A 27,003-nucleotide genomic window follows, 5' to 3' on the forward strand; every position below is an offset into this window, starting at 1 on the left:
ATCTGATAACGACCAAATCGAATAGATGATCGTGAAATTCACCAATCACCACACGGCATAACGCCCAACGGTTTTATCTTCACTCCAACGTACAGTTTCCATGTAAATTTCCAAAGTTTATATCTCTACCAACGTCTGCATCCACAAGATTGAAGCCTCAATCTCCAGCGAAACCACGCGGCCAGCAAAGATCCTGTTAAATGCCTACCCTGTGCCGAAACCGCTAGATCCATCTACTTATTAGCTCATCATTCAACGTTCATGGTGGCAGGCTGATAAAGACCTGAAAATGAGACGGTTTTCCACAGCGGTAGTCATAACTGATCCACTCGTCAAGTATCAGGCTCATGTTGCCGCTGGCCTTTACGCCCCTGACCCGTCTCAACATAGGCTCGCACGGCACTTACACAAGATATACAACCGAATCAAAGACTACACTCCCCAGGCAGAGTACCGCCAGCGCCTGAATCAAGTAGCCCGCCTTACAGAGGCAAAGCCTAAGGAAGAAGTAAAAGACGATAGTGGAAATATCCTTGCGTTACGGAATCACTCAATATGGCGGAACCCACTGTTTAGGCACCTCCTCTCGACACCCGAAGGAAGAGAGAGTCTTGCTTTGACACGGACACTCACAAACCACGAGTCTGCCATTGAGATAGACTCACCTCGGGGATTATTCTTATCAGGAGAAGTTGGTACTGGGAAGTCAATGCTCCTTGACTTACTCGCTGACGGCCTGCCAACTGAGCGGAAGAGGAGGTGGCACTTCAATACATTTATGCTATACACTATTTCACAACTCGAGCAGCACCGAAAGACAACTTTCAGAGCCAGTGAAGGCGAAACAGACTACTCTATCCTATGGATGGCAAAAAAGCTGGTCGACGAATCCCCAATACTCTTTCTTGACGAATTTCAGTTGCCTGATAAAGCAGCCAGCAAGATTCTCAGTCATCTTTTCATCTCATTCTTTCAGCTTGGCGGTGTGCTTATTGCATCCTCTAACCGTATGCCGGAGGAGCTTCAAAATGCAATTGGAGTTGATTACACGCCAGCACCGACAAGAGGACTGATTCGCAAGTTCTTGGGCAGTGCAGTTCGGGCCCGAGGGGAGCTATATGGATCTACCAGCGACTTTGCAAACTTCCTTGAAGTTTTAAAGGCTAGATGCGACTTTTGGCAAATGGAAGGAGCTAGAGATTGGCGAAGAAAGGAGGAAACGATCAGTCCGCAAGCTGTGATTGGAGATGCTGTCGAAGGTGAAGCCGGCGATGAAGCCGGCCTGCAAGAAGTGCTTACTCAGGACAAGTCTGAGTCTGGAGCCAAGAAGCCAGTCAACTATTATCTATCCAAAGGTGAAAAGGACCAATGGCGAGAACGAGTCGAGTCGGCTGTGGCGTGGACGGGGCCTCAACCATTGCCATGGGAGCCATCGATTATAGTGGTATATGGTCGACAGGTACACACCCCTAGACATTACAACGGCTATGTATTATGGGACTTTGAAAGCCTTGTGGAAACATTCGGCCCAGCTGATTACATCACAATGGCCTCTACTTACCATACCTTCATCATTGATAATGTTCCCATTCTCACGCACGCAAAGAAGAATGAAGCTCGGCGTTTCATCACGCTCTTGGATGCTCTATACGAAGCTCGCTGCAAACTGATAATCCGAGCTGAAAACCCACCAGATACTCTCTTCTTCCCAAAGATGAAGACCCCTGCGATTGACAAGACAAACAGTGCAAACGAGCCAGACAACCTCATATCCGAAACGATTGCCGAAGTCTATCAAGATCAAATGTCTCCATTCCGACCGAATGTTGCTTATTATGACACAAAGTCGAGCACCTCCTCATATGATCCTGACCAGGACTCTGATTTTGGATTACAAAAGAAGGCGGTTGATTTTGCAAACACCAGTGCTTTTACTGGAGAGGATGAGCGTTTCGCGTATAAGCGAGCAACCTCTCGTCTATGGGAACTATGTAGTGCACAGTGGCATGCCAGGACAGGAGATTGGTGGCAACCGCTACCTATCGAGGCTCGGCACTGGGAGGGAGGTGAAGTCTCAAAGCGCCTTGAACATAAGATCGGCGTTAAGCGACTGAGCGAGAATGAAGGCATGGGCCAAAGTTTGGAGGTTGAGGAGATGGCTGGGCTATCAAAATGGAGGGTCGAGGATCTCAGGAACTCCGACAAGAGAGCGTAGAGCAACACCACCCTGCTGAATAACAGAGAAGATATGCACACAGTTACTCCAAAACAAACAGACATAACTCATTCAGTGAAAAATCAGTTGCCCATGCAAGAGCAATATCTAGGTAGTCTATGACCGGATATACCGTTATGCCAGACTCCAAAACGCCATGCACCTGTATCTTGCTTGGTCTACTCATACACTACCCAATCCAAGCTGAACTTAGAGGTTTGTAACGCCCGGGGTCCAGCCCTCTCCTATCCTCTTCATGTCATCCGCAAACTTGCGACTTGTGATCTTCTTGCCCCCTCTCCCGCCCAGTGGAGCATGGTCGTCCGGGTCATAGAATGGGTTCTGTAACAACTTGACATATGCATGCTGCATGGCGCGAAAGACGGGTTTAAGCTCAGCATCGCGTAGACCTGCAGCAGCGCCCCGACTTGCAGCTACGGGGGCATTGCCATCGACACGCCGACCGCGCATATCGACAAGACAGACCATTCGGACGCCTGTGTTGGTCTCGAAGCCGTAGGCGGCAAGGCGGTCATCGACAGCGTGGAGAAGTCCAAAGTCTCCCGAGAGGCCAACCCCTGAGACTGCGTTGGTCTTTGCGCGCAGATCAAAGACATCGATAGTGGAAGAGAGCAGGAGGGAGAACTGGAGAGGTGTGCGAATCGGAGCGAACGTATTTGTTACTGGATCGAGCGAGGGGAAGATCGAGATATGGAGGGGGTTGTTCTGTGTGTAGCCATGGCGCGTCAGCGGATATTCAGTGAGAACGATAGCAATTTGGTGTTTTATACTAACATTTCGGCCGATAACGCCTAGGCAGGCGATTGAAGGTATTGCGGTGGACATGGTTATCACAGCTTGTTGACGAAGATGAAGGTTGAAAGAGGAAGCTCGGCTTAGTGGGAGCCTCCATGCTCGCTTGGTGCCTGCGGGCAACCTTAACTTGTAATCCCCACCAGTCTCTGGAGTCAACATAATGAACACTCTGCAAGGCAAATGAATATTTAGATTGTAGTAGATATGAGATTCATCTCTGATCTCAATACTGGAAATGTCTATTCTAGTTATAGTCCCAAGCTGGAAGCATCATGAGGCGGCTGGAGGCTGGAATGTCTCTCTTTTCTGAAACCGGCCATCAACTGAGAAACCGTTAATTGTCCCTCCATACATGGATGTCTATTATTCTTCACAGGATGGGTAACTGAACAAAGTCTTCAAGTACGTATATAGCACTGCTTAGTATCCATATGTATATGCTGTCAAAGCAATTCAATAATAGTGAAAATTCATAATCGCTTGCTTGATGCAGCATATCCCACCCTATTAAAACACATCCCGAATTCATAATAGGTAGTGAATAGTTCCCAATGAAGAACTATGTGACTACTCACCCAAGGGTTGTTCAGCCGTCTCCTATATCCCGGGCACAAACAAGCTCGTGCTTTTACTCTGAATACTCATCATCTTCCATGAGATTCGCCGTATCTTCAAGCCCTCTCAGAACCTCCTCAACCTCAGATGGATCTGTAATAGCCCATACGCCCCCTCCCTTCACAAGGTCCTTGCCACGCATGCCGACCTCTTTTCCGACAAGATTACGGCCGACCTTTCCAGGTCCGACGCCCACCCATCGTCGTATGCGCGCCTCTTGGTCTAGGTATTTGATGCTATCCCACCAACGAACTGTATCCAGACAGCCGCGGGCCAGCAAATCCTTGAGTTCCTTCTTACAGCAAACTGGCCGCGCAGATACGTTGCTCACGATGGGCAATATGCCTGGGAACGTCACAACGTCCTCCTTTTCACGACCCTTCACCCTGCTGGGTTCTTCTAGGAGCTGGCGCATTACGGTGACTGCTGGTTGCATGATGGGACTGTGAAAAGGACTGTCGGCTTTGAGACGGACGGCGCGCGGGTCGTAGCCAAGGAATTGACGGACATGGGCGATGAGCGTCTTTATACGCTCGATATTTCCACTCAGTACAATCTGATTCTTGCTGTTTATGTTGGCTATCAAAACTTGTTCAATCGGTGGCAGGTCGGCCTGGTCTTCAGCTGAGATGTTGACAAACTCTCGAATGGCCTGAATCAGGCTGTCCATGTGTTCCGGGTGAGATATAACTGCCACCATGCCATACTCGCCACCATAGTTTTCAATTGCATGTTTCGTGGCGTCCGACATTGCCTCTGCCCGTTTACGAACGAGGTGTAAACTGTCCTGGAAGGAGATGTAGCCGCCCGCGACGACAGCGGCAAACTCACCCAGTGAGTGTCCCAGCGTCACATCGAAGTGGTCGGTGACTTTGAAGTTGAATTCGCGTTCGAGGATGCGCAGGATGAAGATGGACGTAGCCATGATGGCCGGTTGCGCATTAGGTGTCTCAGTAAGAACCTTTGATGGCCCGTTCTGAATTATGTCGGAGAGCTTGTAACCCATGTATTCGTCGATCTCGTCCCGTAACTGCGATGCCGTCGAAGGGAAAGCCTCGAGCCATGGATTCAGCATGCCAACCCGCTGAACGCCCTGGCCGGGGAAGAACAGGGCTGTCCTGGTGCCGCCGCGATGTGTAGAACGCCATCTTTGTTGTGACAGTTGATGCTTTGGTTGTTGTTGTTGGTGGTGGTGGTGTTGTGAAGCCTGCAATGACGGTCGACTTGGGCTTTGTGGGAAAACGGGAGAGCGAATAGGGTTGGCTATCGTGTAAGTGCGACAGCACCGCATCGTGGACATCGCGAGCTTGTCCATTGCCGTCTGAGCGGCGGGGCAGAAGATAGAGGTCAGGATGGACAAAGTGAAGATCTCATGCTGAGGTGAAATGCGTAGGCAAGCGGGACACAAAAGAGGTCACAGGAGGAGAAAGAGCATCCCTACTTGCAATCAACGAAGTGCCTAAGAAATCAATCCCAGGTCCCAGACCAAACCCACGAGACTGATCACCCTTTGGGGGCAGTCTTCTCGGTCTAGGTCTGGGGTTCGGGAGTTTGCGTGACGTCGGGGTAATGTTAGTGGGACAGGGTACGTACTGATTCCTCGGAATTGGGGGAGTTCTTGAATTGTCATGAAAATCATCGGGACGGGTTCCCCCTTCGTCCATCCAATCATATCGCGATCGCATTATCCGTTGCGTGATGCCTGGGGTCCCGGCCCCACACTTAGAGCCGATGCCCCGACCTCATACGGCTTCGGAGCTCCGTCGCTCCTTGGGAGGCTCTCCGAGACGATACTTCCTAAATTTCCCTTTCTTTCACTCCCGCGGCAACGAGCCATTGCATACATACAGAAAGAAGTACGACAGGACAGGTACATACGTTCTTTTTGCTTTTGTCATGACCTCTACCTCTTCTCCTATTGGCCCGCAAGTACGACTATCGAGACACCTGGCTCAGCACAGCATCTTTAAGTCTATTGTTCATGTTTGTGTGTTTCCCCGTCTCCTTAATTAACATCGTATTTCCACACCTCCCTTGCTGATTGTCAAGTATTTGACACCCTTGTATGGCTTGACACTATCTCCTAGGCCCTTACTCTTGCGTGTGTCGAGTTGAATACTCTCGACCTTCAGACCACTTGCCAACCATCCCTTGACCGAAAAGCTTACTGAGGCCGATGTGGGCATCAGGATTTTGTTCTGCGCGATCTTCTTGGCGTCCTTGTCGTCGCCTGTGCTCCCCGAGTTCTGCGCCGCCTTGGCAACAGGTACGCTCTGATATGGCCCGTCAAATGTGTAGTCGGTTCCAAATCCAAATCCGTTAGGATCGAATCCCCCATCACCCTCCTCTGTCAGCGGCCCCACCACAGTACCTCTGAGTCCAAAGTAGCTTGTTCCGCATGAGAGCTCCTTTGCGGGAATGTACCATTCCAAGACTTTCTCTCCTGGATTAAAGCTGGCGTCGCCCTTGCTAGGCCGGATCTCAGATAAGTTCCTGACATCTGCTGGGAGGGGGATCGTCACAGTGAGGTCGTCCATCAAAGGTGCTCCTGGTGATCCAGGATGAGGCCCGCCTAATCGGCCTCCACTGCCGCCTCTTCCCAGTCCCGATGATGCTGGCGAAGGTGCTCCAAGAATCTTGTTGACCTGTAATCGGACTTCGAAATCTGACCCTGTCGCACCTAATCCTGTTTTTACTTCCATATTAATCGGTAACTTGAGGTTGTTGGAGCTGAGACTTCCGCTCTTCCCGCTTGAAAAAGGCAGTAAGTCAACTTCATATCCTGCCAGGATAAATCTTCCATCAGGCGGAATGAAGCTGAGTTCGCCTGGTCTCTCTTTCCACCGGTTGAGCCGCACGCACGGGTGGAACACTGGTAGTTCCATGATGCCCCCGAGGTTGTGTTTTCCTGATGGGCTAGTAATATTAAGCGTAATATCAGGAACACCTGATACCTTTGAGGTGAATGCAATCGTTCCATTGGCAAAGGCAGCGAGAGGTCTTCCTGATGGAGCAAGCGTTACTGACAATGTTTCGACGATATCTGCGTACATCTCATTGGACGTGTGCCGTACGTTGGCTCGCCTCCATGGTAAAGCGGTTGAGTTCGAGGGCAGTATGGATGGTGTGCTTGAATTCGAAAAATTGGCGCCCAGAGGAGCTTTTCTGGCCACAGGTTAGCTCAAATAACCCCAAAGGCTCAATGGTTCACGAACCCTGGAAGATTGATGCTTCCCAGTAGTTTTCCAACCCAGCCTTCTTGCTCCACCACTTCACGTAGGGCATTCGGTTCTGTTGTGCTTATCGTACCAGCGTCACACATCTCCGTAAGGAGCTGTGCAACTATGTCGTAGTTGTTCTCGATCTTGACAGCCAGAAGTGGCGCGCCAAGAAAATCCTCAAATGCATCTATTATACGGTGTAGGAACTCAAAGACTAACAAGGGTTCGATTTCGGTCGACGATGTAGCAAGAAACAAGAGGTTCGCGTGTGTCAGACTGAAGACGAGCGTTGGGGGGCTCGTATTGGGGAGGTAGATCAGGTTCGGTCGCGGTAGAGGGTGTTCTAGGTAGAGGGGCAGGAGATGAGTTGCCGACAACGGCCTCCCTGCGTAGGTATGTGATAGAATAGGGTTTCTGCGGGAAAACGTTAGATAAGTAAGGTGCCTGATCGTTCAAACGCTTCTACGAGACATACCGGTTATCATCGTAAATGTGAAGTGCCTCAATAACTCCGTTCATGGTGATGACCTCCCTCGAAGTCAGTGCGTTAGACAAGGTAAGTACAGTAGCTTCGCTTTGCGCCGACGAGAGTCCAAGCAATGACGAAACTCACACTAAGACCCAAGACCCTAGACAAGCATGACTCAGCAAACAGCCCCAAGTTCATCTGCCCATCTGCCCAATCAAAGTTTGGTATCACGCGGCCTCAACCTTTGTACATAGAAGTTGAGATTAAATCAAGCGTCTGTTTGTACGAAAACACCCAAAATGTCTGACAAAATACCGACAGTTCAGGCTCTTGAGAAGCCAGAGAAGCTTGAAAATATCCTGCGCCAGGACAGAGGAGATGATTGTTTGCCTTGCAAAGTCGTCGGTCAGTTTTTGGAATTTGGCTGTTGCGATTTCTTGCAATTCAGAATAACCTAATATAATGATAGGAAGCGGCGCATTCTTTGGCCTTGGAGCTTACAGCTACTTTTCCGGAATGTCACAGCTTGATAAGCAAAAGGAGCTGATCCTACGGAGCAAGTCGCCATTCGGTATGAGAAGTCGCAAGTTTGGAATCACATCTATTTCGCTTGCTCTGGTGTGGATGGGACTATGGCGAGCTTTCAAATAATCAGAAAATACCCACAATACGAATCATGCAGCGAACTCATCTCAATTCCAATACGTATCCCCTTGTATGATCTCTCCCGGTGCGGCTCCCTTCGGCCAGCTCTGGCTTTCCAACTATCTTCTATTTCAGAAAACCATGTGTTAGTACTATTATGCAAGTGGTTGGGTGCTTGTTTTGTCACCCAGTCTGCGTTACTGCACGCGTACCATGCATATGCCCATCTTCGTACACTAGTAATTAAAGCATAAGGAGCAAGAAAGGGCAGAAGGGGCAGACATGATGATTCAATGGTGTTTAATAAAGTGCAACATCTTACGGTACATACTGCGAAACTCGTAGCTTTGGTCATGTAGTGTCGAATCACTAAGGCCCTAGAATTAGTTAATAAAACGAAACTCCCAAGAAACCGAATAGAACCCTAGTGACAGTTTACCAAATTACAGTTGTTTTAGGTCGTTGATGGGTTGACGTTGTGTCGCTGGAGTTCCGTATAAGCTGCTGCGCTGTGTCCTAAAACACTAAAATCTCAACTTGAAAGCCCCACATCGAATCTTTAACCATACTCATTCATCAACCCCAAAAAGCGACGACAGAGACCGTGAGGCTCACCAACCAGAAACTACAGAATACATCTTGTTGTATGCGAATACAACATACTGAAGGACCTCTTCAAAGCCTTTGTACGGTCATCTGGCCGCAATAGCTAGCTCATATCTTGCTTACCCATCTCACCATCATCTCACCATGCCTATCACAATCCTCAACCCTCAGCCTCCCACGCCCCGGAGACCACAGGCTGTTGCAGCTACAAATTCCGACTCTGACTCCGACTCAGAAGGCGGTGCTGGTGTTGTGGCCGACGACATTCTCACTCCAGGCGCTGAGATAACTTCAAATGCCCAATGGATGCGGTAAGCTTTCAGCACGTCAAGCCTCACAATTGTTTATGTCACTAACTTCTTCTTCAGTGGACACGGCACTTACGTACCGCCTGGGTCATCGTCTATCAAATCTTCTCTTGCTGGTACTCTCACAAAGACAAACAAGCTGCTCTCTGTGCGGCCTCTCCGAGCCCGCTACACTCCGGAGATTGGTGACTTGGTCGTTGGTCGAATCGTCGAAGTCCAGGCAAAGCGGTGGCGTGTCGATGTAGCCGCGTCTCAGCTTGCCATTCTCCAAATCTCAGCCATCAACTTACCCGGTGGTATCTCCGCAAGCGTACTGAAACTGATGAGCTTCAAATCCGCAGCTTCTTCGCCGAAGGTGATCTTGTTGTCGCCGAAGTCCAGCAGCTGCACCAAGACGGTGCCGCGAGTCTCCACACCCGCAGTTTGAAGTATGGTAAGCTTCGCAACGGTGTCTTCGTCGCTGTCACTGGAACCGGTGGTGGCGGTGGTGTCGTTCGATCCAAGAGACAGGTCTGGACAATGGATGTGGCCAACGCCGGCGGCAAGGTCGATGTCCTTCTTGGGGTAAATGGATACATTTGGATCAGCAAACACATAGAAAGCGACCCGGCCGCTGAGGCAGCGGGCATCAATCGTATGGAGGAGAATGTTAGCAGCAAGGTCTACTCGAGTCAGAATGATCCCATGGAAGTGTCGACCATGCGCGAGATTGCGCGAATCCGCAGCGTCATCCTGGCCCTTGTTGAGAACGGACTCAGGGTGGATGAAGATACAGTCACCAGAGGATACAGTGAGGCAGTAGATATGGTTCGCGATACTACTGACGACGACCTGTACCTGGGAGGCAACAAGGGACAGCACCTAGCAGCTGTTTTGACTGGCCGTTAATGCTTATACACCTATTCCAAAATTCTCTGGCCTATTGGCAATCTAATACAAGATACCATAACCAACCTCTAGTTTTACTAGACATGGAGTTTCAGTCGCGCAATATCAAGCTTTTATTTCATTTAGTTCGAACCATCAACACCTTCATCAGATGTATTAGGATGTACTTCAGGGAGTTTAGATGTCGCTATGATGCTTGACAGAAGCTAAGGTAGAACTATTGATCATTTTACATGTAACCGTACATACGAGGGTATCCTCCGTTCCAATTACCACCGTAACTGCTTTCCTTTTCTCAGCAAACATTGCTAGACCACCGAATCTTGGGGAGCCCTCTTGTTTTAGCAAGGTCTTCTCAAGTTATGTAACTGGCTAATAAGAGGGTGGCATTATCTAAATGATTATCGTGTGAGCAATTGGCTCAGAACACCTTTCTTTGCTTCCAGTATGGCGGCTGCAACCACAAGGACGGCCCACCTGAGAAGAGCGCCCTTGGACTTCTTTGATCCGAGACCGAGGACCAGCGCAAGGAAGTATGTAACTCCCTTTGTTTTGTTACCGTTGCGATCAAAGTTAGGCTTTGCGTCGGCAACAGCCTTCATCCGATTCATAACGGGCCACTGGTAAGGCATGTATCGCACGCGAAAGAGGAAGTCAGCCCAGTAAGGGACTTCGGCGATAGTACGCTGATGGCTAAAAGTTCTGATAGAGTAGATGCCATGATAGTTGCCCATTCCAGACTGGCCAACACCTCCCAAGGGAGACTGTGGAATCTGAGAGTGGAAGAAGGCATCATTACATGTGGCGCCGCCAGAGGTAACATTATCAAGAACTGCAACGCGTCAGGCATACTTTCAAAAGGATTGGAGAAGTCAACGTACTCTTATTGTTCTCGGCCTTGCTTCCAAAGGCGCTAAGAGAGAGAGGTGTCGGGTCAACTGTATTCGCAATGTCGATGGCCTGGTCGAGGGAATCAACCGGCATCATTGCGAAAATGGGGCCAAACGCCTCTTGGGTCATCATACTGTCGTTGATGTCGTCAACAAGCACCGCCGTTGGCTCCATGAAGAGAGTAGATTCGTCCATGGAGCCACCGAGGACAATCCTGCCGTTGGTGCCATCAAGCATCTTCTTGAGGCGGTTGAAGTGGCCAGCATTGACGATGCGGCAAAGGTCAGGGCTGTTTTTGGCGCCTTGGGGGAAGAAGGTGCGCATCTGGTTGTTGAGCTCACCCAAGAATTGAGAAAGAACAGTTCGCTCGACGAGGATGTAGTTGTGAGACATGCAAACCTGGCCTGCATTGAGAGACTTCTGCCACAGAAGTCGTCTGGCGGCCAGTTTGAGGTTGGCGTTCTTGGTGACAAAGGCCGGGTTCAAACCACCGAGCTCGAGAAGCACTGGAGTCAGGGTTTCGGCGGCCTTCTGGGCAATAATCTTGCCGACTGCCTTGCCACCGGTGAAGCAAATCTTGTCGAACTTTTGCTCGAGCAGAAGTTGAGTCTCGGGCAAAGCACCATTAACATACGTGAAACATTCGGGGTCCAGGGACTCGTCAAAGATCTTCTTGAGCACCATGGCACAGTTGGGAGATGATTCAGAGGCCTTGAGAACAACGCAGTTACCACAAGCGATCGCGCCAATGACAACAGGGAGGTTGAGCTGAAAAGGGAAGTTGAAGGATCCAATGTTGAGGACAACGCCGAGTGGTTCGAAGCGAGTGCGGTGCTTCATGGCACGGAACTGCAAAGGGACATTGGGGACAGGTTCATCGCGTAGCCATTTTTCCATGTTGTTGACCATGTCGATACATTCTTGCTTGCACCAATCAATCTCGGCCAGAACAGCCTCGTACTTGCACTTGCGAAGATCTTTGATGAGAGCATCCTGCATCAGTTCAGTGTTGTCGACGATGGCCCAGTACAGCTTGCGAATCTGTTTCATGCGGAACTCGATGTCTTTGGTGCGGCCCGATCTGAAGGTCTTCCTCAAGAGATCGACCTTGGCGGCGATCTCATCGAGAGGCGTGTGCTCCAAAGGAGCAATGGTATAGGATGAATTGCTGCCAGCCATGTTGATGAGTGAGCGATGTTGAAATGTGGTTGGTTGGCTGGATAGATTAAGTGCTGACGCCACTGCCTGTGCTTTTGGTTGGTGTCGCGCGCAGGTTGGGTTGGGGACGATGTATTTATGAGATCCCCAAGATGTGGCTTGTATGATGCGTAAACGCAAAAAGACAACTCCTTGTCCGAGAAGAGAATGGGGACGTTTTCAGTTAAGGAGATTTGGAAATTTGGAACCTTTGGTGATGGATTGTGTTGATGAGTTTGAGAATGCGATGATAGAGGACTTGTCCTAATTAATCAGTGGAGGTTACCTTGCGCAGAAGTCGAGATTGGGTGGGTTCGTGGCTCTAGTTAGGGAGGTAGTATTTCTGCGCAGCCTCAATATAACGGTCATAGACTTCAAGCAAGACCGAAACAGTTGCTGATGCGTCAAAGACTACCTATGTGTGTATGTAGGTAGATGAGATGTAATCAAGAATATAAAGGAGCCAGGACAATCGATTCCAGGGGATGGGATCCAATGCAAATGAGGGGCTCGTTGTATCGAACCCCGGATCGCCTTCCTCGGCAGCCCATCCACATCCACGTGCTGAATCATGCCGAGGCACAGTGTCGTCAAGAGCTTCAAGTCGTAGTACTACGTAGCAGTCTAGGTAGGTAAGGTACCTAGGGGAGATGGGATGAACTGGTTCAATGGATGACAATGACCATCCAATGCATTCCCTTATTAGGTAGGTTCCAGTCGGTGCCCGCGCGCATTTTGGGTGGTCCTGCACGCTCTAAGAGCGACCAGCCCTACATCAGGTACGCCCGCCGCCTGTTTAACTGCTACTAGTGCTTAGTCGGACGGCCGAAACTCATGAATTCAGTAGCTCTTCCAATGGCATCTTAGACCAGTCCTCTCTTCCTGGCGTATAATTAATAAAGTCGACTTCAATATTATCATTGGACTTGGTTATCTCTTCTACCACTATTTTCCTCGGTATGCACGGCTCGAATTAAGTTGAAACTTAACGTTCTCGCTGTTGGGTTACTCTGTACTTTAAGCCCTTCCTTTTAGTATAGCACATTGCCACCTATAGTTAACGCACATCTCGCATAGTAGGTCTGAAACCGGCATAGGGTGTTTTTTGGGCTTTGCCTATCAATTATACCAGCATTTTCCAAACCGGCATGATCTTCATCCTTCTGTTGCCGGTACTCTACTGTCAGAAGCAGCCCAACCCGGGCCCACCTTTTAAGCTGGTGATAACCTCACTTTAAACTCCTCGTGACAAAGGTGACAACTTCACTTATGATCCCGCTCCCATCAACAGGTCTTTCTCGATCCCCTTCCTTTCCAAAATCCTCGCCGCCAGCTCCTCTACCACATCCTTGACCCCGTCTCCCCAAAGTGCTGACACAACCCCAAACTTGGCCCCTAGCAACACCGACAGTTCCCTCCCCTCTCCTAACCCCCGCTCCCATACGCTCCCCGCGGCCTCCGCGCCATCGGCCTTGCCAGCGACCACGGCCGTGGGTGGCGCCGCTTCTCCCAAGTGCGGAGCCAGCACTTGAAGCCGTATGCGGCGAAGCTCTTCCAGGCTCTCGATGGAGGAGCCGTCGTATAGCAGAATCAGAGCATCCGCTTCCGTTGCTATGCGGCGGGATTCGGGAGCAGATTGAATAAATGTTGATGGGATGCGCTCAAGGTTGATGATGGTCGGAATGCCAGAGATGTTTGTGAGACGCTGGTCCCCGGATGTTTCGGTAATAGGATCGTACAAGTCTGTGAAGACATCTTGGCAATACTGGTATCTTGCTCAGCAAGTGGCTCTCTCATACTCATAACAACGAACATCAACGCTGCAGTATCTGTTCGTCTTTTTGCACTGAGTTAACTCACTCTCCGTATGAAGCTCTTCTTCCCAGAGGCCGGAGCTCCAAGAATAATAATGTTGACTAGGTATTCTGTCTGCATCATGTAGTAAGTCGCCCTTTATCCTTTGTTGTTTTCTCGAGGAAAGCGAGTAATGAACGACGCTTTTTTTTCAATGACAAAAAACGAGGTTATTTAGATGGGAGTCCATCATATGTTTCCTCATAATTGCTTGGCAGTCATGATGCTCTTAGTCAGCAGCCTCAACTTGCATGATGAAATGACATGAGTCTATTGCTTCATAAGGTTGGCTGTGCAGGCATTTTGATCACGAACGTCCTCCTAGACTGGGTGTTTATTCTACATTCGCTCCATGTGCACTCTGGGCAGTTAACTCAAAATCGCCTGTGACGGCTCAATATCCGTGTGCCTTTTGTTAATATCCGCTTATATATACACCTGCAGTTGTACATGCTCCGCCTATTTCGGCGTACGTATAATACATATCATCCCACGTTAAACATTTGAGGGTTTGTCTATTTGTTTCTCATCTCCTCGCACGGCTACCGCCTGCACTCTTACTGGGCGTTGCAGGCACAAGCTCCGCAATCTTAGCCTTCTTCTGATCCTCGGCGGCCCTCTTGATCAGGTACTCGTCGATGGCCTGTGTCCCATCGATCAGCCGACCACTCTCGGCAATTTTAGCATCCTCTATCGCTAAGCGTTGGCGGTGGGCATCAAGCTGTTCACGGCGCTCAGGAGACATGCGCCACTCCTTAGGGAATCGCGGCTTGGGCTGAATCTTATGATGTCGGGTATCAAGAGGGATATCCTCAAATGTGTCCTTGGGGTCTTTGGCCGCAGCAATGAGGTCGTCAACTAGATTGGAGAGGTAGCGCTTGTTCTGTGCTTGGTGTTCAAAGCTATCGCTGCTCATTTTGATGATTTCTGTCTCAGGGTTGTAGCGAGGGCCAGCAAGCTTCTTCAGCTTCTCGGTTTGAACCGGTGTGAGCTTCAGATCATCGGGGGCGAACTGCACCACCACCTTTTTCTCCGCAGGGTGGAATTCACCCATATAAGAAGTGTACCGCCATCGCAGAACCTGGTTGTCGCTAGGAGGGACGAAGGGTTTGGCATACTCTGCTATAGTATCAGTATAGGCATGTTTTGTCAATTTCAGTCACACTCACTTGAAAGAAGAGGCAACTCCCATACTGCCAGTCGTGCGTACTGTCGCATATCTCGAATTTCGTCAAGCTTGCCATGAGCCATAGATGTTATGTCGTCCTCGTCGAATTCCTCAAGTTCTTCAGTGTTGGTTTCGGGATCCTCCTCGTCGAACCAGAATGACTGTTTATTAGGCCTTTCGCCCTTGTCATCTCTTGTGATATCTTCCAGCACTGACCTATCCTCTGACGCCCAGCCAGGGTGCCATTCCAGCTCATTTTGCAAGTAGTGGTCAATGGAATTATAACCATTCTCCTTGGCCAGCTGATCCAATTGTTTCAGCCCATCCGGTGTAGAAGCCTCAGCTAACGCGGCCTCCAGCTTCTTCAGCTCTATAGGACCGAAATCATCCTCCTCAGCGTCATCTTGGCGTTGATCTTCCTCGCGCGCCCATCGTATTGTTGAGGTGGTAAATGCCCGTTGAGCATGCGGCTTCGGGCGGATAAGCTGCTGAGGCCGGACAATGTGTTGTATTCGAGGGGCCCGACGGCAAGCCGCGGCGCACAGCCTTGCGGCTATTGATACTGAAGCCATTACAATTCGTCCAAGAAGGCAATGCCAGCGTCGAATTGTCGTCCGTCTCAAAAGGTGGGTTGGCGGGCTTTCAAAAATTCGGCTGCACCAGCAAGCTCAACTGGAGTTGGCCAAGTTCCGATGATTAGCCGCCATAGCTTCTTCCTCTTACATGAACCGGCTTACCTACCTACCCTATTGCGGAAACATGGTATAGTTTCAAGATTTAGAATCAACAACTTATCTGACTTTCTTTCACCTCTACTGATTTTCTTACGGATATGGAGAGGCCTCGTCTTGACCGCGTGTGTCTTGTCACGGTCGGTGCGACCACGGGGTTTGGCAAACTCGTTGAATCGGTACTTCAGCCAAGTTTCTGGCAATACATGCATTCACAGAGTTTTACTCAACTGCGCGTACAATGCGGCCCTGATCTTGCCCGGGCGAGCAAACAACTTGCCGATCGCAAAGATGACATTCCATCGGCCCTATGTATCGAGCTATTTGCATCCAGAAAAAATCTCATGAAGGAGGAAATGTCTCTATGCAAGGACGCTGATGGCAAGAGACAACTTGGCCTTGTGATATCCCACGCTGGTAAGTCACCCGAGTATCTCGTGACTTGAACTTACACACCCAAGGTACGGGAACAATCCTGGATGCGTGGAAGATGGGGTTGCCTCTTATCGTTGTACCAAATATACAGCTTTTGAACGATCACCAGACTGAGATGGCTAAACATCTCTCCAAGGAGGGGTATGCAATCATGAGCTCTGGAAGGTATTAAACCCGGACCTTCGACTGAACCTTCTTCTCATATTGGACAGTGCCGAGGATCTTGAAGAAGCTATCCATAAGGTGGGACTTCTCTGGGAGGAGAACAAGACTCGTTGGCCTCCACACGTTATTCCCTCCCAACAACCCAAGAGGCTTCGCTTGTGGGATCTCGCCCCTGAAGACGTCGCCAAAGAACAGAACGCCACGATGGTGCATGATTAGGGCTTTGACATCCTCAAGCGCGCCGTGGGCCTCTGATCGGACAACAGACCACTTGGCAATGAGAGGAGATGTATATACATTACGATTTGGGAGGAAGGCATATGTTTGGTGTTTAGGCGTATCTATTCTCGCACAACTTGTCAAAAGGTGCATCTATCTAATGTAAACTCTGTTTCCCGTGCCACCTGGGTGGGGAAATACTCGCCAGGTGTAGAATATATCTTGTTCAAGGCAAATTCTGAACCTTCCAGATCTTCACGTTGGCATCCCCTCCAGCACTAGCAACTCTGCCACCTTCGACCCAGGCAACACCATTGACGCCGTCCTTGTGAGCGTTAGCAGCCTTGATTCGCTTACCCTGGTTCTTCTTTTCAAGACACCAGATAAAGACGTTTGTATCAAGACTACCACTAGCAGCGTAGGCGCCTGTGTCGTCCCAGGCAATAGCTGTTACTCGAGCAGTGTGAGCAGACCAGCGATCTGCGACCAATTCCCAGCTCCCAGCGCTGTAAACATAGATCTTTCCGACACTGTTTCCAGCGGCTAGATGCGAGCCATCATTGGAAAAAGCAAGTGCAGAGATAGTGCCAGTTGGGTTACTCAGCGACTTGACTTCTTCGAGCTTACCATTTGAACTGGCGTTGTAAATGCGAACGTAGTTTTCGTTGGCTCCAATGGCAACAAACGATCCGGATGCCGCAATAGCACCAGGGGTAAAGTCAAAAGACTGCTCGCTGACCAGCTTTTCGCCAGAGTACACGGAGACACCAGAGTAAGTCGCGACATAGACAAGTCCGTTCGCCGCACTTACACCTTTAGGTTGTGCTTGTAGCTTGATGGAAGTGCCCAAGAAGGTCTTGGCCGACTCGTCGACAATTCTGAGAGTATCGTCCCAACCAGCACTGAGTACCTGGCCATCAGCAGTGGCAAACTGAGCGACCTGGTTTGTATGTGCTTGCCCATCGACAACCGTAGCAATCCCTGAATTAACGTCCCAGTGGCATACGCGGCCGTCAAAGCTACCAGACCAGAGGTCAGCACCCTTGCCGTCAGATCCAGTCGACAGAGCGGTTATGCTCTTTCCGTGACCATATACAACGCGGACAGGTTCCGGCTTGCCTTCAGTCAAGTACGCGAGGTTGCCTGCAAGGCTGAGACTAATAATGAGGCCGTCACTACGGCCAGGAACAAACACAATACCAACTTGCTGGTCACCCACGCTAACATCCTCTCCAAACTTCCAGGTTTGGATGACGCTGCCTGCATCGACATCCCAAAGCTTTACAGTTTGATCAGCACTAGCGGTGACGAACTTCCTGCCATCTGGCGACCATGATACGGCAAATATACTTCCCGAGTGCTCACCCTGCCCAATCTCTCTGGTGGGCTCACCCGTCTTCCCATCATAGAGCTGTATCCTCTTGTCGGCACCAACTGTAACCAAAGAGCTTCCATCAGGGGAATAGGCAGCGCCCAGAACAAAACCGGTATGTTGAGCGCTCTTGTTGTTGAACTTGTATGGGGCTCCATGATAGAAGACCATGTTGCCATCGTCGCCAACCGTAGCCGCACGGAACGGGCGCTGAGGTTTCATTGCGACGGCATTGACGGACTTGGAGTGACCGATGATCTCACCAACTGAGTTACCGCTATCGGCTGTAATGCAGCGACCGAATTGCTCGCGACCATCGCCAACAGCAATAACGCGTTGCGACTCGCCGTCCCAGGCAATATCGTTCAGACGACCAGAGATGATTCCGTACTCGCCCCTGGTACTGTCGATAGACTCGGGCTCCCACACCTTTAGCATTCCGCTTGAGTCGCCACTGGCGACCTTGAAGCCATTAGGAGCAAATCGAGCGACGGTTGTAGGGGCGGTGTGGCCGGTGTATTCCTTTGCGTCTGAAGGGTTGTCGATGGAGCGAACAAATATGGATTTTCCGCACTACATGGGTCAGAGACATCATCTACAGAATGTAGTCTTCTGGCAGAGGGGAGATCATACAGGATAAGCTATCCGTTGACCCTTGGAGTCGGCCGAGATCTGAGTTGGCTGACCACGGTTTGTAACTGGGACTGCCGCAAGGATGCGGTCGAGAGTGATGGATGGAGAGGCCATGACGGAGGCAGCGGCGGTTATGAAGTATAATTGTGCTTCTGGAGGGTAGAGAGGATTGGGATGCGAGACAGATGAGAAAATGCACCCGTATAAAGCCTTGAAAGTCAAAATGCCGTCAGTTTCTAATGCGAAGTTGTTGTAAACGTGGGGGAAACGTTTCTTGTTTGGAGGGGCACTTCTACGTACGTCAACAAGCTAGTGTGGGGCGCCTTACCTACCTTAGGTAGGTGTTCGGACTGTGAATGGTCTAAGGTACTCAGTACTCCGTAGTAGTGAATAGACTATTTACTCGAAAAACGGACATCAAACTTTTGAATATACATCTAGACGTATGGCCGCTACTTAAGCAGGCATTCTTTCCATTACCATGCACCTCCATGTCACTAGTTTGGAATTCCCAATTAACCTCCTTCATGACATACAATGAACTAAAAAGTGAATATTTATCGAGCTGCTTAACGTCTGCCTATCTTACTCTAGGCAATAATGAGAAGCTACACAAATGGGACCATAGCAACAGAAGCGGTCTCTCCTCTGCTCCAAGCCTCTAGGCATCAAGTACCAATATCATGCCTATTCAAATGACTTGACTTTGTAGCAATATCCAATGGCCCGGACGTCAAATGGTGTCACAAGTGCCATCACCTCACAAGTGCAAGCTATAATATGGAAGCTCAGGGCTACATTACCCCAGTGTTCTAGCCAGAAAGAGCATGTACTTTATTTGGATACGATGCTGGCTGCTTGATGTTTATGCTTCTGTGATGCATCACGTTCTTACGGAGTAATATGGGTGGCATGTTCTGGGCCCCCATCTTTATCCCCAATATGATACTTGTGCAGGTTGTACTAAAGCAATACGAGGCGAGTGAGGCATCCATATGCACGACGCCTGTCATCGAAGGCTGCGTCTGTTTATATCGTGGCATCACCACTGACTTCTAGTCTGCATTGCTCGATTGAGTACCGCTCTATGCCAAACAAATAGCCCTCCAACTTAACACTCAAGGAACCTGAGCTGTAATAAGTCCACAAAGGCTGCTTATGGCGCGTCAAGATACACACCGTTGTGTCTGACTGGGCAACCGAACTCACACCACGAGAAGGACATACGATGTTGCAGTTGTGCAGACAAAAATAGCCAACTAATCCATCGATTCCACCCACTCATGAACTGCATAACACAGCATAACGCCGCACAACATCGCACTGGTTCGGTTCAGCCTCCTTGCCCCCCTGAAAGCACGCTAGTCATCTCCCCATCTCCATGCAGGGACATCTCCCGGAGCAAAAGCTAGGATAACAGCAGCTTCGAAGTCTCCCGTTGGAGGAAAACAGACCGAACGACACAGGCGTAGTAGACAGGCACAAGGGCAACATTATTCGACGGTGGCCACAATTACTGGTATGTTTGAATCCCCACTCTGACTGTCGTTACTCCCAGCCAACGCAGGTCAGCAACCCTGCTGAAATCGTAGAAATCAATGGATCTGTACTGAATCGTGTGAATACTGTTGACCGCCACGACTTCAAAGTCATTTATGAGGTGCGACTGAGCATCGGTTGGGATATGTCGGTGAAATGAGCATCGGTATGAAGTAACAACAGATAAATAAGGTACCTTAGTAGGTAGAAACAGGACTTTGTCCAAGCTCAAGCCACTAATAATACAAAAGACACGGAACGGCAACATGCAATCAGCCATTTATCCATCCCCCTCAACACTCTATCTCCAACCCAAATTCTTGAGCAAAACCCGAGCAGCCCTTGTCAGCCACGATAACCCATGCCATGTACGGGGTACAGTTCATACTTGTTATGGGCGCGCATTGGTCTCGCCTGGGGGTGGGACGGCAGAGCATCCTTACCCATACCCATGCCCATGCCCATACAGCACGATGCTAAACAAGACCCTGTTGCTAATATCCCCCGTACTCGCCTGTGTGATTAAAAACGCCTCGGACTCCTCAGTTTATATATATCTGCCCTTGATCTCCCTGTTCCAGGACCCGTCTTTTCTCCTTAACCTCCTTAACCTCCTCTACATTCTCCAGTTCTTCCTACTACATCCTCGAACGTCGACCCTCACGTAATTGCCATCATGAAGTTCCTCTGGTCCCTCGCCCTCTTCGCTGCTGCGGCTTCCGCCCAGTCCTCTACGGACTCTGGCGCTGCTCCCTCTGCCTCTAGCGAGTGTGAGGCTGACTACATCGTCAAGAAATGTCTCGAGACCGAGAACGCAAAGGTCGAGGACTGCAAGGCCAACGATTGGGACTGTCTCTGTGCTGCATATGAGGCTGTTGCTACGTAAGTGGAGCATGCCTGTACACTTTGAGCTGAACTTGTCGTCTAACATATACTTCCAGCTGCTTCAACAACTGCCCAGACGACCCTCGCGCCAGCTCCGCCCAGAGCCAGGTTCAGGTCAACTGCCAGCAGGCCTCTCTCTATGGCACTGCAACCAAGGCCACCAAGACCAGCTCTTCCACAGCGACAGCTGACGCATCAGATGCTACCGCCACTGGTTCCGATGCCCCTGATGCGACCAGCTCTGCTACTGAGTCTGCCGCCAGCGCCGAGAACACCAACAATGCTGCCGACAAGGCACGCAACACTGCTGGTGTTCTTCTTGCCGTCGCCGGTGTAGTCGCCGCTATTCTGTAATTGCATGTTGGACATGGTTTATGAGTAACATGGAGGAGTTTGATTTGGTCTGAGCTTACGGCCGAAAAGCGTGCCATCAATGATCTATCTAAGTAATAATCTAATTCATTAATACATACTCGGCTAGGAAAATCATCTTAGCCGGTTGATGAACTGAATTTCATGTACGATGTACGAATACTCAATGTGTTTTGCTGAAAATACTGTAATTCCTAGATCTGCGCTACTATTACGCTTTGCCTCTAACCTTAATTAGGGACAAACATTCGTTGCTTAATCCGATTGGTCGCCATCGAGCATTCGCAGGGATGTCCTCAGCATGCCCATACCTACCTTGTGTAAGAAAGATAGTAGTTAGGGGTCCTCCGTAGAGATGACCGTTTCTTGGCCGAACGACCGGGTCAAGTTGTGAGTCTTCGTAGTCGTGGGGAAGAATTGCTACGCTTTGGGCCTAATTCATCGTGCATTCACACTGCCAGCTTGCTCCCATGACAAACCATGCTACAAACAGTAAACTGCTTGGAACTAAAATCTTGATATAGCTATTCCGATCGTACATGTCCCTTCTTGTCTAGGGATATTCGCTCAACATACTAACAACGAAAACAAAACAGAGGTGCAACAACCAAACTGTATTCCAATAAGAAGTCCCGTTCCGTAGCGCCTCAGTGAATATACTTAATTCTCTAATTCAAACAAGATCGCATGTTTCCCGTACTGTAATCCCACAAAGCGCCCCCAATAGCCTCAATTTTCGTTTGTGACAGACTGAAACCAAGCAGTTGTCGTTTCTCAATCGTGACCTGTTCCCAGTGGTTGTTCGTAAGATGACTAAAAAAAATATATGGTTGAAAATCGGTGGTTCAAGAAGAAAGGCGAATCCAATGGTTTGTGACTGTACGGCGTTGGCAATGATGAATCGGAAGATCGGTACACAACGTGTAGATGCTATGTTTCAATAGTTCAGAGTTTACGCGACCTTCGTTCCCTGGCATTACTCTTGACTGGCGTCATCAGAGTAACATGCTTGGGGTCGTCCTTACGAAGCCTTACGGCGCCTGATGCGCCGCTGGATCCCCGACGCAGTGAGCGCGAATCCTGGTCGTCATCCAACGTGATCTCTTCTACATCCGACACTGACTCGGTTTCAAGATGATCACTTGTGCCAGAAACAGAGGAGCCATCATCCGTATCATCGTACTCTCCATCATCACTAACAAGGGAAGGGGCATTGTTGCTGACCATGGTATTGGGGCTCATGTCAACATCTTCCATGTCCAAATCTTCATCTGAAAGCACAGGATTCGCATTACGCGATCCGCAGTTTGCAGACGTCTTGAAAGCGATTGGTGGAGCACGGCCTTTGCTACTGGCTGAATGAACCGATGCGGCCATGACAGTTGGAGAATGAGTAGCCTTTGCGGGCACGCGCATAACGACTGGTTTCCGCACAGCAGACGGATCTCCCAGTTCTATTTCGTCAAGTGACGTCTCAGCAGGCTCCGATTCCTCACCGGAGGTCATATCGTCCAGTGCGATCTTTGTCTTTGCATCTGCAACCAGTTCACGCAGATTGCCGTCGAACTTCCGACTTTGCAGGAGATGTGAGAGAAAGGGCACATCCGAAGCTCCGGCGACAGAGCCAGTCATTTTCACTTCACGACCACGGGGTTTGCCATGAAGCGAAGGGATACGAGTGACGCCAGGCAGCTTGCCTTGGTGATAAAGTCTAAGTGAATCGGCAATTCTTGATCTGAGAGCAATGTATGCCTGCTGTTCCGTCATACCTGGTTGGGCAAAAGGATGCACAGAAGTGGAAGTCAGAGTTGGGATGGTCGGTGTAGGCGCCTTTTCCTCTCCAACAACCCCCCCTTCTGTTACTTCGATTGGATGACCGCTCTGTACGGCTGCTTCCTCGTGGCTCTTGAAGTCCCTCTTGTGAGCAATGCGGCAGTGGTTGATAAATCCCTGAGTACTTGAAAAGTTCTCCCGGTTGCAATCAAGACACACCAACTTTACCGTCTTCCCATCGGCACGCTTCAAGATACATGGGCCGGCCTTGTCTTTTGGTTGAGGATAGCCACTTGACAAAGACTGTAACTTCTGGCTCCCAGCTCCACGACCTGAACGGGCCTTGAGCGAAGTTCCAGATTCGGTAAAGCTATTTCTTGTCGTCCGCCCTTCAGCGAACGAAGCTCTCGCGCGTGAGGCTTCTGGAGTAAAATGCCACTCGGGCTGTATGCCATCAAATGAAGGATCAGGAATAAGCCACTTGGCATAGTGTCTGGCATATGGACCATCAACGACACCAAATGGGGGTGCCCACCTTGGCACAGCTTCCCCCGAACGTGTCTGAATAGCAGGTCCCTTTCCGGCACTGACATTCAGCATCTGTTCAGGAGTTGGGCAATTCACGGGGTATGGGATGAGATGACAACGTCTGAGCTGCTCCAAAGCAACCTGGCATTTCGCGAGTTCCTGGTTAATGAGCCGAAGTTCATCATGCTTTAGCAAAATTTCAAGACCAAACTGGTGGCGAATCTCATCCCGGGCATCGTCCAAACTAGATGCCGTGGGACTTTCTTTTGGTTTTGGGCCGGATGCTGAGAAACTGTCGCCTATTACATCTAGGTCTATCTTGGCGCGCTTTATAGGCACGTTCATATCGGACGTTTCATCAGCGACATATACGCTTGGCCGTCTCCGTTTGGGAGGCTGCGCCTCGGGCAACGCTGATATCTCCGTTTTTGGTAACAGAGGTGACTGAAATGGCTTCAGTAGGTCTGCGATGGGTGGTGTTGCCGGCAGCGTCTTGTCGCTTCCCCGTGATTCAGATGTCCAGAATCGAAACATGAGGATACCTCGACAAGAAGTCAAGGAGAAGACCAAAAAGTCACGACGGAAGGGCCGTAGCGAGCTTTTGTATCAATGTGATAGGCAGCAGCAGTGTGTGGATTTGAAGGCGGGTGAAAAATTATGGGAATGGGTGCCAAATTTGTGGCGCAGGTGAGGCTGACGTAATTGGAAAGTAGGCTTGCGGATCGGACAATCGGAGTCGGGCGCAAAGGGGTTTGATGATGTGGCCCTCAGAACAGGCCAGAACCGAAGAGGAGTTTGGGTCAACCAGCGACAGTAACGACAAGTACTCAAGAGTGACAATGTGCCGGAAGAGAGGGAAGAAAGAAGTGATCGAGCGCTAGCGAAAGCCTCGACTCTGTGGCCTCTGAGAGACAGCAAACAAAGAAGTGTTTTCTTTGAGAGGGAGAGTGTGTTGTGAATAAAGAGGGAGGGAGGCGAGACGAGATGGGAGAGCGTGTAAGAGGGAAGATTAGGTGGGTTGTGGTAGTGAAGCAGCAGCAGCAAAGAGAAAGGTGGGAAAACGGGGGTGCAAGCGCAAATGAAGGTGCGAAGAGGAAAATCGATAACACATGGGAGGGAAGGTGCGTCGAGGGGGGAAATGAAAGTACAGAAGTACAAGTAAGTGTTGGTGCAAGCCCGTGGAATTGAAGCTTTCTGTTGCGGGAGTCTGACACGACTCGAGGGAAATGGGGATAAAGTCAAACTGGAAGAAGGAGAAAGTGGGTGGTGCAGTCACTGCAGCGTGCGTGATGGGAGCACCTCAACCTCAGAGTTCAGTCCTTCACAGTCAGTCAGTACCCGAGAGTGACGCTTGGGTCTCGGTCTCTTGTTTTGGTGCTGCTTGTGTACTGGGTTTCCTCCCTGATTGAATGAGCGATCGGCCAGAGACTTGATTTGATTGACTGGCCGATTGAGTGCCCACAAAAAGCAGACCTGAGGCGAAGCCGTCGAGCAGGCTAAAACAAGCCTAGGAGTCAAGGGAGTCAAGTGTTGGCTGGCTGTTGGTGGTAGGGTGGGTACCCAGGGGCGAAATTGGGGTTTCCTGTCTCCTTGGGGAGTGGACCATCAGCCAGCCAAGCATGGAAGGAGCCAGGGGATTGTGATTGCGGTACGACGACGCCCAGAAACTCAGAACCACCATCCACTAATAGATACGATGCAAGCTGGAACCCTGTCAGCATTAACTATTAGAAACATCGAATCTTGAACTCTGATTTATCTAGTACATACATACATGCCTTGCGATCCCTACCAAGACTGGCAGATAGGCTATCATAAAGCAATCCAAGAAACATAGGGTTTTGTGGTGGTCAAGTCAGTTGTTTGTTGCCTTAGATAAATTTCGCCGTTTGTCTCCTGCTATAACCCCAGTCACTTCCCGGCTTGTTAGCAGTGATAACAAACGAGTGCCCAATTAACTCAGGACTGGACAGGAAGAGATCCGTCAGATCCAGTCGATAGCCTAGTCCGAGCTAGTGCAGACTGTTGCATATGTAGAGACACTGCTTCAACGTATGCAGTTTCAAATACTACCAGTATGCGCTCCTCAAGTAGTAACGACAAACAGCCCGGAACAGCCTGGCGCTGCCTGAGAATGTCCTTTACGACACCTTCCCAGGTACAAAACCCCACCGTAGATACTTCTAATCAGAGGATTTGGCTGCAACCCTAATAACTCGAAGTGCGATGGTGAAGCATGTTCCAAACCCAAATCCATCTTATCTCGCGCTTGGCAGCTACACTACGGAGTACTAGGCACCTAGCTACTAGGTAGGCATGTACCTCTCTTGATCAGATTTGACAGGAGTGTCTTGCTCATTAGTTCTCTTGGGCCTTGGAGTCCTCCTTCGCGTGTCTGTATCACCCGTCTCTTATTCCCATCACATGCTACTGGTTTTGCATCTGGGCAATCAGTCCTACACTTGACTTCGGGACGAGTCTTGGACGTCTGACAATGCAACCATCAATGAGACACATTTGGTTAGAACAGAGCAGGATGGTGGGGACCTAGGTTGTGGGGCTATCTTTCTGTAAGTTGCTGCAGCCACTTCCAACCAGCTCGCTTATATTCCACTTGGCTTGGAAGCCAAGCTGCAATTGTTTAGACTGTGCTAGTGTCCTGTGTCTGTACCTTAACATGGATGAGTGTCTTTTTCTTAGAAGCCTCACTCTGGTTGGTCATTGTGCACCAATCTGGTGCAAGCTCCTTGATATCTTCAGTTGAGAGCATCAACAACAATGCAATCCCGGGCTGTATCCAGTTACTGTCGTCCGGCGAGCGCTATGTGAGAACTTCGTCTGTGTCATGCAGAGGCTGCAGATTGAAAGCTAGGTGATGGGGTATTTTGAAGCGCAATGAGGTGATTCTCTCGAGTTCCTGGGGAGCTACTCCGTACCCTCAGCCCCACTAGCGACTACGGTCCAAATCGTCATCCATGACATCTTCAGAAGGGAGTGCTGCCGTAAAGTGCTCATTCATCTGCTCATTTCTGTTACAAGATGATGGAGGAAATCTGAGATGAATAGCTTTGTGAAAGATATCCAGTAATATTGACAGTATGTCGCCTGAGATGCCTAAGAGTTAGACTTAGATAAGTCGAGCGAGCTGTGCTTATGCATTCAAGATCTCAACGCAACTTTGGAGTTGTGGCGCAAGCCTCGCCAGCCACTTTTTACCATGTTCCACTCCACAATCGATACCTAGCCTTAGTCAGCTGTCTCTCAACCTAAGGTACAGCCATGTGCTTTAAGGTTTTGGACATTTCAGGAAATCACCTTGTAAAGGAAAAGAAGAAAGAAAAATGGGAATCTCATGATGCCTTACCAATGAATGGAACCCTTTGAAGGTGCTCAATTAGACTACCTACCTAGGTATCTTGTGTAGTGCAGTCTGGCAGAACGTTCAACGAGAGGTCAGA

General features: G+C 49.8%; 13 protein-coding genes across 17 annotated transcripts; 5 read left to right on the forward strand and 8 right to left on the reverse strand.

The window, feature by feature from the left end:
- Positions 1-65: 65 nt before the first annotated feature.
- Positions 66-2,294, forward strand: FVEG_02681 (hypothetical protein). Its single transcript, XM_018890113.1, has one exon. The coding sequence runs from the start codon at positions 290-292 to the stop codon at positions 2,213-2,215; it is 1,926 nt and encodes a 641-aa protein (XP_018746374.1). The 5' UTR covers positions 66-289; the 3' UTR covers positions 2,216-2,294.
- Positions 2,250-3,216, reverse strand: FVEG_02680 (hypothetical protein). The gene is made up of 2 exons (XM_018890112.1): positions 3,011-3,216; positions 2,250-2,941 (listed from the first exon to the last, which is right to left on the reverse strand). Exons 1-2 carry the CDS (start codon positions 3,188-3,190, stop codon positions 2,426-2,428), a joined length of 696 nt encoding a protein of 231 aa, XP_018746373.1. The 5' UTR covers positions 3,191-3,216; the 3' UTR covers positions 2,250-2,425.
- Positions 3,217-3,629: 413 nt separating this feature from the next.
- Positions 3,630-4,961, reverse strand: FVEG_02679 ([acyl-carrier-protein] S-malonyltransferase; the record flags this gene model as incomplete). Its single annotated transcript, XM_018890111.1, has 1 exon — positions 3,630-4,961. The coding sequence occupies one exon, from the start codon at positions 4,959-4,961 to the stop codon at positions 3,660-3,662; it is 1,302 nt and encodes a 433-aa protein (XP_018746372.1). The 3' UTR covers positions 3,630-3,659.
- A 694-nt stretch (positions 4,962-5,655) lies between these two features.
- Positions 5,656-7,429, reverse strand: FVEG_02678 (hypothetical protein; the record flags this gene model as incomplete). Its single annotated transcript, XM_018890110.1, has 3 exons — positions 7,343-7,429; positions 6,862-7,281; positions 5,656-6,811 (listed from the first exon to the last, which is right to left on the reverse strand). Exons 1-3 carry the CDS (start codon positions 7,384-7,386, stop codon positions 5,656-5,658), a joined length of 1,620 nt encoding a protein of 539 aa, XP_018746371.1. The 5' UTR covers positions 7,387-7,429.
- Positions 7,430-7,572: 143 nt separating this feature from the next.
- FVEG_02677 (hypothetical protein) lies at positions 7,573-8,388 on the forward strand. The gene is made up of 2 exons (XM_018890109.1): positions 7,573-7,741; positions 7,806-8,388. Exons 1-2 carry the CDS (start codon positions 7,636-7,638, stop codon positions 7,985-7,987), a joined length of 288 nt encoding a protein of 95 aa, XP_018746370.1. The 5' UTR covers positions 7,573-7,635; the 3' UTR covers positions 7,988-8,388.
- Positions 8,389-8,731: 343 nt separating this feature from the next.
- Positions 8,732-9,783, forward strand: FVEG_02676 (exosome complex component RRP4; the record flags this gene model as incomplete). The annotated part of the gene is made up of 3 exons (XM_018890108.1): positions 8,732-8,898; positions 8,956-9,123; positions 9,174-9,783. The coding sequence occupies 3 exons, from the start codon at positions 8,732-8,734 to the stop codon at positions 9,781-9,783; spliced, it is 945 nt and encodes a 314-aa protein (XP_018746369.1).
- An 84-nt stretch (positions 9,784-9,867) lies between these two features.
- FVEG_02675 (hypothetical protein) lies at positions 9,868-12,421 on the reverse strand. 2 transcript variants are annotated; one of them, XM_018890107.1, is made up of 3 exons: positions 10,665-12,421; positions 10,261-10,615; positions 9,868-10,176 (listed from the first exon to the last, which is right to left on the reverse strand). In XM_018890107.1, the coding sequence occupies exons 1-3, from the start codon at positions 11,851-11,853 to the stop codon at positions 10,173-10,175; spliced, it is 1,548 nt and encodes a 515-aa protein (XP_018746368.1). In that variant the 5' UTR covers positions 11,854-12,421; the 3' UTR covers positions 9,868-10,172. The 2 variants fall into 2 exon arrangements, with proteins under 2 accessions (XP_018746368.1, XP_018746367.1); XM_018890106.1 differs by having other exon boundaries at positions 9,868-10,615.
- A 400-nt stretch (positions 12,422-12,821) lies between these two features.
- Positions 12,822-13,959, reverse strand: FVEG_02674 (hypothetical protein). The gene is made up of 2 exons (XM_018890105.1): positions 13,732-13,959; positions 12,822-13,636 (listed from the first exon to the last, which is right to left on the reverse strand). Exons 1-2 carry the CDS (start codon positions 13,807-13,809, stop codon positions 13,139-13,141), a joined length of 576 nt encoding a protein of 191 aa, XP_018746366.1. The 5' UTR covers positions 13,810-13,959; the 3' UTR covers positions 12,822-13,138.
- A 41-nt stretch (positions 13,960-14,000) lies between these two features.
- Positions 14,001-15,544, reverse strand: FVEG_02673 (hypothetical protein). The gene is made up of 2 exons (XM_018890104.1): positions 14,895-15,544; positions 14,001-14,844 (listed from the first exon to the last, which is right to left on the reverse strand). Exons 1-2 carry the CDS (start codon positions 15,463-15,465, stop codon positions 14,252-14,254), a joined length of 1,164 nt encoding a protein of 387 aa, XP_018746365.1. The 5' UTR covers positions 15,466-15,544; the 3' UTR covers positions 14,001-14,251.
- A 79-nt stretch (positions 15,545-15,623) lies between these two features.
- On the forward strand, positions 15,624-16,702 carry FVEG_02672 (beta-1,4-N-acetylglucosaminyltransferase). 2 transcript variants are annotated; one of them, XM_018890102.1, is made up of 3 exons: positions 15,624-16,041; positions 16,086-16,224; positions 16,272-16,702. In XM_018890102.1, the coding sequence occupies exons 1-3, from the start codon at positions 15,726-15,728 to the stop codon at positions 16,441-16,443; spliced, it is 627 nt and encodes a 208-aa protein (XP_018746363.1). In that variant the 5' UTR covers positions 15,624-15,725; the 3' UTR covers positions 16,444-16,702. The 2 variants fall into 2 exon arrangements, with proteins under 2 accessions (XP_018746363.1, XP_018746364.1); XM_018890103.1 differs by having other exon boundaries at positions 16,086-16,702.
- Positions 16,508-18,722, reverse strand: FVEG_02671 (hypothetical protein). Its single transcript, XM_018890101.1, has 2 exons — positions 18,449-18,722; positions 16,508-18,388 (listed from the first exon to the last, which is right to left on the reverse strand). The coding sequence occupies exons 1-2, from the start codon at positions 18,560-18,562 to the stop codon at positions 16,670-16,672; spliced, it is 1,833 nt and encodes a 610-aa protein (XP_018746362.1). The 5' UTR covers positions 18,563-18,722; the 3' UTR covers positions 16,508-16,669.
- A 1,028-nt stretch (positions 18,723-19,750) lies between these two features.
- Positions 19,751-21,395, forward strand: FVEG_02670 (hypothetical protein). 3 transcript variants are annotated; one of them, XM_018890098.1, is made up of 3 exons: positions 19,751-19,967; positions 20,021-20,869; positions 20,929-21,395. In XM_018890098.1, exons 2-3 carry the CDS (start codon positions 20,664-20,666, stop codon positions 21,224-21,226), a joined length of 504 nt encoding a protein of 167 aa, XP_018746359.1. In that variant the 5' UTR covers positions 19,751-19,967; positions 20,021-20,663; the 3' UTR covers positions 21,227-21,395. The 3 variants fall into 3 exon arrangements, with proteins under 3 accessions (XP_018746359.1, XP_018746360.1, XP_018746361.1); XM_018890100.1 differs by lacking the exon at positions 19,751-19,967 and having other exon boundaries at positions 20,110-20,187; positions 20,239-20,869; XM_018890099.1 differs by having other exon boundaries at positions 19,927-20,869.
- A 255-nt stretch (positions 21,396-21,650) lies between these two features.
- FVEG_02669 (ADA HAT complex component 1) lies at positions 21,651-24,904 on the reverse strand. The gene has a single exon (XM_018890097.1). It carries the CDS (start codon positions 24,077-24,079, stop codon positions 22,190-22,192), a length of 1,890 nt encoding a protein of 629 aa, XP_018746358.1. The 5' UTR covers positions 24,080-24,904; the 3' UTR covers positions 21,651-22,189.
- Between the last annotated feature and the right edge of the window lie 2,099 nt (positions 24,905-27,003).

This window comes from Fusarium verticillioides, chromosome 5, assembly GCF_000149555.1.
Source record: "Fusarium verticillioides 7600 chromosome 5, whole genome shotgun sequence".
Classification (NCBI taxonomy): domain Eukaryota; kingdom Fungi; phylum Ascomycota; class Sordariomycetes; order Hypocreales; family Nectriaceae; genus Fusarium; species Fusarium verticillioides.

Bases quoted from the DNA above. Each gene is read 5' to 3' on its own strand.
- FVEG_02681 (XM_018890113.1), top strand. From the start codon at position 290: ATGAGACGGTTTTCCACAGCGGTAGTCATAACTGATCCACTCGTCAAG.
- FVEG_02680 (XM_018890112.1), bottom strand. From the start codon at position 3,190: ATGTTGACTCCAGAGACTGGTGGGGATTACAAGTTAAGGTTGCCCGCA. The intron at 2,942-3,010 runs GTTAGTATAAAA...GGCTACACACAG, and splicing joins TAGGCGTTATCGGCCGAAAT to AACAACCCCCTCCATATCTC.
- FVEG_02677 (XM_018890109.1), top strand. From the start codon at position 7,636: ATGTCTGACAAAATACCGACAGTTCAGGCTCTTGAGAAGCCAGAGAAG. The intron at 7,742-7,805 runs GTCAGTTTTTGG...ATATAATGATAG, and splicing joins TTTGCCTTGCAAAGTCGTCG to GAAGCGGCGCATTCTTTGGC.
- FVEG_02675 (XM_018890106.1), bottom strand. From the start codon at position 11,853: ATGGCTGGCAGCAATTCATCCTATACCATTGCTCCTTTGGAGCACACG. The intron at 10,616-10,664 runs GTACGTTGACTT...GACGCGTTGCAG, and splicing joins CAAGGCCGAGAACAATAAGA to TTCTTGATAATGTTACCTCT.
- FVEG_02674 (XM_018890105.1), bottom strand. From the start codon at position 13,809: ATGATGCAGACAGAATACCTAGTCAACATTATTATTCTTGGAGCTCCG. The intron at 13,637-13,731 runs GTGAGTTAACTC...GCAAGATACCAG, and splicing joins AGAAGAGCTTCATACGGAGA to TATTGCCAAGATGTCTTCAC.
- FVEG_02673 (XM_018890104.1), bottom strand. From the start codon at position 15,465: ATGGCTTCAGTATCAATAGCCGCAAGGCTGTGCGCCGCGGCTTGCCGT. The intron at 14,845-14,894 runs GTGAGTGTGACT...ATACTATAGCAG, and splicing joins GGAGTTGCCTCTTCTTTCAA to AGTATGCCAAACCCTTCGTC.
- FVEG_02672 (XM_018890102.1), top strand. From the start codon at position 15,726: ATGGAGAGGCCTCGTCTTGACCGCGTGTGTCTTGTCACGGTCGGTGCG. The intron at 16,042-16,085 runs GTAAGTCACCCG...TACACACCCAAG, and splicing joins CCTTGTGATATCCCACGCTG to GTACGGGAACAATCCTGGAT. The intron at 16,225-16,271 runs GTATTAAACCCG...CATATTGGACAG, and splicing joins GCAATCATGAGCTCTGGAAG to TGCCGAGGATCTTGAAGAAG.
- FVEG_02671 (XM_018890101.1), bottom strand. From the start codon at position 18,562: ATGGCCTCTCCATCCATCACTCTCGACCGCATCCTTGCGGCAGTCCCA. The intron at 18,389-18,448 runs GTATGATCTCCC...TGACCCATGTAG, and splicing joins GTCAACGGATAGCTTATCCT to TGCGGAAAATCCATATTTGT.
- FVEG_02670 (XM_018890098.1), top strand. From the start codon at position 20,664: ATGAAGTTCCTCTGGTCCCTCGCCCTCTTCGCTGCTGCGGCTTCCGCC. The intron at 20,870-20,928 runs GTAAGTGGAGCA...ATATACTTCCAG, and splicing joins GCATATGAGGCTGTTGCTAC to CTGCTTCAACAACTGCCCAG.
- FVEG_02669 (XM_018890097.1), bottom strand. From the start codon at position 24,079: ATGTTTCGATTCTGGACATCTGAATCACGGGGAAGCGACAAGACGCTG.